The 10,509-nt window shown below is 48.4% G+C and overlaps 1 protein-coding gene across 1 annotated transcript; it reads right to left on the bottom strand.

The window, feature by feature from the left end:
* Nucleotides 1-774: 774 nt before the first annotated feature.
* LOC126532317 (acetylcholinesterase-like) lies at nucleotides 775-5,550 on the bottom strand. The gene is made up of 3 exons (XM_050180010.2): nucleotides 5,197-5,550; nucleotides 1,686-3,184; nucleotides 775-1,004 (listed from the first exon to the last, which is right to left on the bottom strand). The coding sequence occupies exons 1-3, from the start codon at nucleotides 5,221-5,223 to the stop codon at nucleotides 857-859; spliced, it is 1,674 nt and encodes a 557-aa protein (XP_050035967.1). The 5' UTR covers nucleotides 5,224-5,550; the 3' UTR covers nucleotides 775-856.
* Nucleotides 5,551-10,509: the final 4,959 nt, after the last annotated feature.

The raw sequence follows: 10,509 nt of genomic DNA, 5'->3' as shown, positions 1-10,509 counted from the left end.
GCGGGCGCGCACTTTGGCCATGTCGTAGATCTCTTTCAAGGCACACAAGTGCCGGCAACGCGTCCCTACGGCCTCCGCCAAAGTCGTTTACTACGACGTCCGCGATTCGCGTGGCCGACGCCGTAGTAGACGCCGTGGTTGCCTCCACTCTGTACGGAGCGGCGGGCGAGGAGGACATCGAGACACCCTGGTAGTCACCGGAGAAGAACGCCCCTCCTCCCTCACCTCACGCGCGACAGGAGAGGGCACGCTATCCGGGCCGCGTTCCTCGCTCACGCATGCGAGATTGAACCGCGTTCGCCGGCTCACCCTCACGTGCTTTCACCCATACGGAACCTCAAGGTTGACGACAGCGACGCAACGGCGACGCCAGAAATGGCATAAATGTGCCTGGAGTGTCCATATAATTGCTATCGCAATAAAAAAATGGTTAATTTGTCTCAGTCGAGCGGTCAGTGTGCCTCGTTTCTAACAATTACGTTCCGTATAGTGGATTCGAATCCAGTGGATGTCTCTAGAAACTCGTTGCTCTATAATGCTTTCCTCCCTATCTAATTTTGTGTTTTAAGTTAAAATGAAATGAGAATTTTTTGATCTAGAAAAACTATATTTTATCAACAAATATATTTTTTTTACATCTGCTGCACTATTTTACGGCACGAGAGGGCAGGGAAGAACAAGAAGGGGCACGGCGTTAAGGCACGCAGTGCCGGAGTTCATGAGCAGTTGTTGAGTGCATATTGCTTTCAATTGACACAGGAAGCTCGCACCTGCTTTCGTATATCAATGCCCTTTATTAAATTTTCTTATTTAGGGATCTAATTACCTTAGGAGAGGAAGTGCACGCTGAGTGAGGTTAATCATAAGGACTAACCCTTTCCCACATATCACACGTAGAATAGAGCAAATTCTTTCCGGGAAAGTTTCCTTGCTTTTGGATGTTCATGTATCGTTGCTGCTGATCAAATTTCGGCCACGAAGTTCTGTCCTTGACCCGTGGAACTCTGCAACACACAGAACAACAGACATTTACATCGGCACAGTCATTATTTATATAGTAATGAGTGAATGAATGTGTTGTGTAGTGGCGCAAGGGCCAGGTATGGCCAAAGAGCGCCATGCCAGTCATTATTTATAGTATGTGATACAGGTTGTCTGCTGTGGTGTCTTTAGAATTTAATCTATATTCTGCAATACAATAGGCACACGGGAATGTAGTATTACGTATCAAAAAGAGGAGGGAAGATAGAGGCTACATTGCACAAAAAGAGGATATCAGCCTGACATGAGAAGTTATGGGTAGCGATTCGGCATCGAATGAAGAGACGAACGCAAGGAGAAGGTCGGTCAAGACAGATTTGTGGGCAATGCACAAAATGATATTTTCCATTTAAGAAGGCCCGCACTGTGTGAGCATATGTAACGGCTCTGCGAAAGCTTATGTTGACCCGTCAGTGGGCTCAGGGCCATCGGCAGCACCAACACATGCATGGAGCCGTGAGAGCGCCAGGCTGAGTCCACGATGCCACCTGTATACACTTGCATAAAGGACGCCAGAAGTGCCTCACCTTGACAGTGTTCTCTCACAGGCTGTTATTCTCGCGCAGTGCGTACACCGCCCTCATATAGCAACCTACAGTGTCTCGTAAGCGTAGTAATATTAATGCAGAAAATGTGCGACTCACCCTGTGCGGCTAAAGGTAGAAATGATATGCATGAAGTTTTCGGCGGCTCTGACATCGTCCAGCGAGATCTCTGGATCCAGCTTGAATATTGACCCTAACGCGAACGCGATTTCGTCCGTGTGCGTCGGGCGAACCCACTTTGGCCAGTTCACCCTGGATGGTTGTTGTGAAAACTTGTACATAAACACTCTCGTGTCGGGGTTCACGAATCTTTTGGCAAAGCCCACCGTCGGGCACCCGAGCTGGCTGTCGCCGATGAGGTCTGCTGCTGCGTGAAGTGCATCGGTTCCGCCTTGTACCCGCGATCCGTTAAAGTAGCGGTCTATTGCTCGCTTGGAATCGAACCCCAAGAGCGTTATCATTGTCCCTCTCGCAACGAAAATCATGGAATCTTTCCTGACTTCTTCAGCGTCGTTGGTATTGTAGAATTTTTTCGCCATAAAGTGAATAAGTCCATCTCCTTCGGCTTCTGATATGCCGGCCAGTAGCTCGCGAGCGTTCAGCTTCCCGCTTCTCAAAGCATCTCCGGGCTTCCCGGGTATAATGTCGTCGCCTATTACCGGGAAGAAGCCGTCTAGGCCTTCGATGGTGAAGCTTGCCGTCGCGTTCAAGATGGAAGCAACGTCCTTGGAGCGCAGACACTTGAGCATTGCATCCGCACCGCCACCTTGCATCATCATCATTGCCGAAGGGCAGTCCAGAGCTCTCGCCAGCTCGCCCGCTCCGTAGGCTGCGTCCTTCTTTCGGTTCACGAGAGTGCTCGTGAAGGGGCTTCCACTTTGCATAATTGCTCGCCGGAAGAGGCCTTTGCTTTTGGGAGATATCAAGTGAATGCCAACGGAGAAAGCGCCTGCACTCTGACCAATGAGAGTAATGCGGTCAGCATCTCCCCCAAAAGCATTGGCGTTGCTTTTTATCCAGCGCAGCGCGAGAATCTGGTCATGAAGGCCCATGTTACCAGGTGCGTCTTCGGTGCCAACGCTAAGAAATCCAAGCGCGCCAAGTCTGTACGCAATGGTAACGACAACAAGGTCTTCTCTGGCCGATAGTTCTGAGGCGTCATGAAGCTTCATCGAGATTCCACCGTATGAAAAGAAGCCTCCATGAATATAAACGACAACGGGCTTCAGTGATCCTTTGTGGTTGATAGGAGCAAACACGTTAATGAAAAGACAGTCTTCCGAAATGCGATCGCTGTTCTTGACTAAGTAGTAGTTATTGAACTGTATAGGGTGCTGAGGGCACATTGGCGGAAATGTAGTGGCATCGAATACTCCATTCCAGGGCTTTTTTTGTTGTGGTTTCTTGAAACGGGCAGAGCCTATTGGTGGCTCAGCAAAAGGAACTCCCAGGAAGGCACGTACAGGCCCGGCTGTTGTAGGGACAAGTATACCTCTCAGGCGTCCTGCGGTTGTTGAGACAGTCAAGTCCGAGTCTCGCTGGCAGCTTATGCCCGACAAAACCAGGAAAACGAGCGGCCACGCTGTCGACCACATTTTCTGCAATGGAAATATTAGAAATGTGTCAGAAGTTGAGATCTGGCATTGCTGAACGTTTCAGCAGCGCTCACTTTTCTGCATATAATGCCCACATTCCTTATGGTGCGAAAACTGGCAAGCTTCAGGCGAAACCATGTTTTCAAAAGTTTGACCATGCCATGAAGCTGCCCCACAACTTCGATGGAGGGCTACGCTGCCTAAAAGCAGAGTCAGTAGCCCAGGAAAATTAACTCTGCTCTACTGCGGCAGACACTGCTCACCTGGTCTTCAAAATGCTTATACAACTGAATATTATTCTGTTTAGACAACCTTACATATCCGGAATCGACTGTATTTCCTGGGCAAGCGAAAGTGCTTTGTTAAATTTGTTTACAATCTCAATAAGCTCAACATATACGTGTTTGTCGCCAGAAAGAAGCAAAAGATACACACCGTTGCCAATACATGCTGGTGTCCTTGGCGAACGAGCGCAAACTGCACAAGCGACAACGAAAGGAAGTAATGCTGCATGCATAACTTGCTGCGCGGTGTGGTTGGAACCATAATGTAATCGCTAGCATTGTAGGTTCCTCACCTGTGTTTCTCGTTTTTTTACGCCATCCTTTTGCCTTATTTTGCGGTTAAACCTTGTAGTTATTTTGCCAAAATAATGAAACAAAAGAAAATAAATAAATAAATAATAAAGGGCCCGCGCATCTTCTAAGATTTAGTTGGCTCTTTAGGTATTTACAATATACCGGAGGGTCAACTATTATGGAAAACGATTTTCTTAAAATAGGATTTCACTAATGCTTTGAAGATTTTTTAATATCATACATTCAGTGCAGCGGGTACTGTATAGTCCAGTAGCCGACGTAGTCCATTCACTAAATAACAAATAATAATTATTTACCTTTATAATTACTGGTTTTCGCGCCAACGTTGCAATGCAAGCATTGGAGGAGGAAGGCCGTAGAAAGCAAGAATAATTTATGCGGTTTTAAAAGTGCTACACGTTTTTACGATATTTGTCGCATTTTTTTCCTGCTTCGACACCGAAACTTTGCGCACGAGGAGTGGCCAAACAAATTGCTCACGTGATGCTTTCGTCCTGTCGTTTTCTGTTTATGCCAACGGATTGAACACATGTGCACTCCTATTATATTTGTTTGTAAACCCTCCCGAACTCTACTGAAAGTAGTTGCTGGGTGCTGCTGTTGTCTTACCGGATAGCCCACGCTTAAAGTAATGAATTACATGCCGGATGGTTGGACCGAACCTCGGTCGCCCAGTACAGCAGCCTGATGCTCTATCGTGTGATCACCGCGTGTGTCACAGACCGTAGCACGGGTGCGCGAGGGCACAGGCGCGCACACACAAGCAGGTGCGAAGGGAGATGCGTTTGGACAGCGTGTGACGTGGGCGATGTGGTTTTGGCGAGCGCCTTCGGTATGACCGCACAAATACGGTCAAATAACACAGGAACTAACACCACTTTCACGTACTTCACGCATTTAAACAAAGCCTCACCATACGTAGATTTCAACAGGGTGTGCTGGATATGCCGCAGTTTTCCTTATGATGATCATGTCTAGGCTACCTAGCGTCGTTTGCGGTACAAACGCGCGAGGAGAGATTTGACGCCTCAGCAGGTCATCGCGGCCAACTGCTATACGTCAAGAACAACATCGATGACAAAAACAGCTCTTCAAAAGCACCGTTTGCGCGTCATGTTTCGGTATCGGAGTAACAAAAGGTGAATTTTAGCGAACGAAGTTAGAAGTGAGAAGCGAGCAACATGGTGTGCGTATTTTCTGATAACCTTTGGAAGTGGTGTTTGTCTATCACACAAGTGCCCATGGCATGATTATGGTATTGTGGTTAGTCTTGAGCGCTTAAAATCTTCAGCGTGATACCAGCTTATCAGCGCACTTATGAGCTGTTAGCAAACAGTGCACCTTGAAATGGCGTGTCTCAACCATAGCATAAAAAGACGGTCTAGTCCTGTCGTTGAGGTGTATTGGCAAACTCACCTGGAAAATGCGTGTCGATGAGGTCATGGTTAAATTCACGCTGACGAGATGTAGTTCATCTAGTCGCACTTAAACAAGTTAACACGTGAGAAACCCAATGGCTTCTCCACACAGACGGCTTTGTGCTGCGGTCACACCTCTCGAAGCGTGGGTGAAGACTGGCGCGGCCCAGCGTACCACGTCGTTCAAACGTTCCTAAAGTTGCGTGAGGGGGCTTATTAAAGGCGAGTTTTCCTGTAACGACTTCCTTCAACACAACGATATCCCAACCAAAATATTTTTAAAAGAACAAAGAGCCATCGACTTTTCGGCTTGACTCCAACCCCAGACGACGCGTTGTCGACTAAATAGTTGTGCCTCGCGGTAATGTTGCTTACAAAGCCGGACGTGAAGCGGCGTCTGTTTGGCGGTCGAACAAGTCATTCTATTCTTAGAGCCGGAGAAGCGACGTTGCCTCCTTTCACGTAGGCTAACTTGCACCTTGAAGAGCGATGAGGCAAGGCCACGTAAGGCTGCCAGACGACGCATTTCAGGAATAGATCGGAAGCCCTCATCGTTATATTGGTCTACGACTATCTCCGTAGACCACAAACAACGAAAGACTCAGAGCCACTCTGTGTCTCTATACTCTCATATGGTAAACGCGATGGCTAGAGATATAAGGCCTAATTTCTGTATGTTAACTTAAAAAAAAAACCCTCTATTAGCGGCTGGGACGTTTGCATAATTCATTGCTTGCGAAAAGGCGGCAAACGTTCCATTCCCCACGACGACCCTGGCTTTCCAGCAGCGTCTGATTTCATGCCATCGAAATGTGAGTGCCATATTTACTTAAAGTCGAGCGAGATGCATGTAGTTTTCGGCTGCCCGGGGGAGACAGCGAGAAGAGGTAATGCGCAACAAGATACGCCAAAAAGATACGCCCGGCGGCCGAGCTCCCCTCGCTTGACAAGCCAGGCATATGCGCTGAACGCGGTGATATTTAAAAAGCAGGTGTCCGCATGTTCCACCTCGGCGCGCAATGGAGATGCGCCAAAGTCCGCGAGGACGGCGGTTGGAGCCTTTGTCACCCCGCCACTGATAAAGTGCGATTGCATGGTGCAAGCACCGGGATTCAAACCACGTTTAGTATGCTGCTTCGGGGGAATGTTTGTTCATTTTCCCGTCGGTGGGGCCCGACAAGCTTTCCAATGTCTCTCTCTCTCTCTCTCTCTCTCTCTCTATATATATATATATATATATATATATATATATCATAAGTCTACCTTTGTGTCCACTGCAGAACGAAGGCGGCCTCTCCCTGCGATCTCGAATTCACCAAAAACCCCTGTCTTACGCTACCCAATATGCACGTGCGAATTTACTAATTTCATCAGCCCAACTTTTTTTCTGCCGTCCTCGACTGCGCTTCCTTTCCCTTGGCACCCATTCTGTAAGCCTAATGGTCCACCAATTATCTACCCTGCGCAATACATGGCCTGCCCAGCTCCATTATTTTCTCTTAATGCCAACTAAAATATCGGCTATCCCCGTTTTCTCTCTCATCCACCAATGCTCTCTTTCTGTCTCTTAACGTTACGGCCAATATTTTTCGTTCCATTGCTCTTTGCGCGGTCCTTAACTTGTTCTCGAGCTTCTTTTTTAACCTCCAAGTTTCTGCCCCATAAGTTAGCATCATTCTAATGCAATGATTGAACGCTTTTGTTTTTAACGACAGTGGTAAGCTCCCAGTCAGGATTGGTAATGTCTGCTGTATGCACTCCAGTCCATTTTTATTCTTCTGTAAATTTGCTTCTCATGGATCAGGGTCCCCTGTGAGTAATTAATTGACTTAGATAAACATACTCCTGCACAGACTCTAGAGTTTGACTGGTGGTCCTGCATCCTTGCCCTCTTATTAGGCTATTGTACGTTATCTTTGTCTTATGCATATTAATCTTCAACCCCACTCTTGCACTTTCTCGGTTAAGGTCATCAATCATTTGTCCTAATTCATCCCCAATGTTGCTGAACAGGACCATGTGATCTGTAAACCGAAGGTTGGTGAGATATTCGCCATTGATCCTCACTCCTAAGCCTTACCAATTTAATAGCTTGAATACTTCTAAGCATGCAGTGAATATAATTGGAGAGATTGTGTCTCATTGCGTGACCCCTTTCTTGATAGACAACTTTCTACTCTCCTTGTGGAGAACCAAGGTAGCTGGGGAATATTTGCAGATATTTCCCAACGTTCTTGTGCGCAAAACAAACAGGGACAAGGAAATGAAGCAACACAAGGATGAGCGCTTTCTAACAACTGGTTTTATTTTCGAAGAACCACCTGCTTAAATACCCACTGATCTGCGCGATCCATTCAACAGAACACGCAAATAGCGCATATTAGCGCAGCTGTTAGAAAGCGGTCGACCTTGAGTTGCTCCTTTTCTTTGTCCCTGTTTGTTTTGCGCACAAAAAGTTTGTTCAAAAATGAACCTGTTCCAACTAGACCGACTCGCAGTTATGCTTATTTCCCAAGGTATGCACGTATGCCTCCTGTACTCCCTGATTACGTAATGTCTCTATGACTGCTGGTATCTCAACCGTATCAAATATCTTTTCATTATCTATGAAAGCCATATATCGACGCTGATTGCATGATATGTTTATATATATATATATATATATATATATATATATATATATATATATATACGGTGCACAGGCTGCTGGAAGCGACGCACGGGCACAGTGCTAGGGGCCATTGCAGCAACCGTAGCATAAGTGAGTGGTGCAGTCACGACATCTTGCTGGTGAACAGCCGGCAGCGCTTCCGCGACCTCTTCATGGATCACGTTACGGAGATGAGACGGCAAAGTGCTGGCAGACTCCTGAGTAATGGACACCAGAGATAGCTGACGTGCAACTTCGCGGACGAAATCCTTGATTTGGGTTATCAGGGAGGCTTGTTCTGGGCCGGTGGTCAGGCTGCAGAGTGACGTCGCATTTGGTGTGGGATGTCGCCTTGTCAGAGCTCGCTGCTTACGCAACTCATCATAGCTCTGGCACAAGCTGATGACGTCGCCAACAGTGCGTGGGTCCTTTGCCAGAAGCATCTGGAACGCGTCATCATCGATTCCCTTCATGACGTGCTTGATCTTTTCCGCTTCCGTCATGGCAGCGTTCACGCGCCTGCACAAATCTAGAACGTCTTCTATATAGCTGGTGAATGTCTCACCCGTGTCCTGTGCGCGTGTACGCAAACGCTGCTCGGCTCGGAGTTTCCTGACGGCGGGTCGGTCAAATACTTCGGTAAACGAAGTCTTGAACACCGACCACGTTCGGATATCCCTCTCATGATTTCTGAACCAGAGACTGGCCACGCCCGCGAGATAGAATGATTCGTAAGCCAGTTTATCTGAGTCATTCCATTTGTTATGAACGCTCACCCGCTCGTAGGACGACAGCCACTCTTCAACGTCGTTGTCGTCAGTTCCGCTGAAGATGGGAGGCTCCCGTTGGCGAACGGTACCAGGGCAAGGGACGGATGGTGGTGGAAGAGTCTGCTGGTCGGCGTCCGGCATGGCAGAGGGTAGCGTCCGAGAACGGAGTTCCAGGATGGTAGAGTGGAACGTTACCCCTGACCTCCACCACTTGTAAAGGAGATTTATTGGGGTTTGTAGCGACCGCCGGTTCTACGATGCACCGAGCAGTTCCCGAGCTCGAGCTTCTGCTGCGCGCTTGATGCTGCCGATGCTGCTGACACAGTGCGCACGTTCGTTATCTTCCTTACAATATATATAGTGTGGAGACGCTCGACTCTTACGCGTCCCCTGATGATGTTTTCCCTGGATAGCGTTCGTGTCTCCTGTAATCCGGCTTCTCCCCGTAGCTAAGCGTCGGCAGCGGTCGGTGTATAGTTATAGCATATTACGAGCGATGGTGCTAGTGTTGCGCTACTATCACCACCTAAGGGTGGGGTTAGTCGGGCGCAAAAGAGAGTAGGCTGTTGCTCTTTGGCTTGGGATCGGCAAGCTGCGTGGAGGTTTCGCTCGCTCACCCATGATTTGCGAGAGCGTCCTGCGAAAGGCTTGCATCGGAATGGACGAACACGATCGTTCGAACGCGCCACCGTCGCGCACCCTGCTAGTCCCACGTCGGGACCGTATGCACGAATGATTAGGCGTTGGTTTCCAGCATGGGGGCGAACATATTTGCTCGGTATCCGGTCGCGGTTATTCTGACGGCCTCACTTTGTCGCGCGCCCATCCGCCTGTTCTATGTGTAGTAATTTGGCTAGGAGGAATTAACGTATGAAAGGTGCAATAAATGCCCTTTTGATTGTGTGCACTACTCTGTTGTCCTCCCTTTGTCCCAAGAGCCCGTTTGAGACCCCACAATTATATATATATATATATATATATATATATATATATATATATATATATATATATACCGGCCACGCCCACAGCCCGGATCACACTCGAGAGCCAGCCCCACAAGCGATGATGAAGACGAACCCCATATGAACCCCACATGATGATGATCATATACAGATGGCGAAGAATAGCTTATAAATTCCCACACTAATGTCCCCTCGCGCGAGAGCGGCCATCCTCGCCGCAATTCAAAGGCGCGGAAAACTCCTCGTGAAAGGCTTCATACGGGAAACGTGGACAATCTCAGCGGCGCGGCAGCGGCGGTCATTTGGAACAATAACTGGTACCACGCGATAGTTAACCGGATAAGTCTGCTCCAAGACTTTGTAGGGGCCGATGAACCGAAGCTGAAACTTGTCACACAAGCCAGGAGTACGAACTGGTGCCCGGAGTAGCACTTCCTCGCCAGGGCGGAAGCACACGACGCGATGAGAGGCGTCGTAATGCTGCTTGCGGTCCTTTTGCCGTGCTTCTTTGTTGATGCGGGCGAGCTGGCGACAACGCAGAATGCGGGCACATATTCTTCGCAGGAGGATGGACATTGATGGAAGTTGGCTCGAAGAAAGAGACGTCAAGACAGGAAGAGGGCGACAAGGTAGATTGGCGAGTAACCGGTCGTGCGCTGAACGGCGGTATTATATGCAAAAGTCACGAATGGCAAAATTGCGTCCCAGTTTCTGTGATCCGGTTCGATGTACATGGCTAGCATGTCTGACAGCGTGCGATGAAATCGCTCTGTGAGGCCATTGGTTTGCGGATGGTAACTGGAGGTAGTCTTGTGGGTGGTTCCGGAGGCTCCGAGTACTTCGTGTAGTAGTTGCGAGAGGAATGCTTTTACACGGTCGCTCGGGAGGACGCGAGGAGCACCGTGACGCAGTATTAAGGATAGAAGTAT

This window comes from Dermacentor andersoni, chromosome 5, assembly GCF_023375885.2.
Source record: "Dermacentor andersoni chromosome 5, qqDerAnde1_hic_scaffold, whole genome shotgun sequence".
NCBI lineage: Eukaryota > Metazoa > Arthropoda > Arachnida > Ixodida > Ixodidae > Dermacentor > Dermacentor andersoni.
Note: the sequence above shows the minus strand (reverse complement) of the source record. Positions and strands in the feature narration are given on the sequence as shown.

Excerpts from the sequence above, each read along its gene's own strand:
- LOC126532317 (XM_050180010.2), bottom strand. The coding sequence starts at position 5,223 with ATGACCTCATCGACACGCATTTTCCAG. Across the intron at positions 3,185-5,196 it reads CATCGACACGCATTTTCCAG|AAAATGTGGTCGACAGCGTG; the intron begins GTGAGTTTGCCA and ends TTTCCATTGCAG. Across the intron at positions 1,005-1,685 it reads TCTACCTTTAGCCGCACAGG|AGTTCCACGGGTCAAGGACA; the intron begins GTGAGTCGCACA and ends TGTGTGTTGCAG.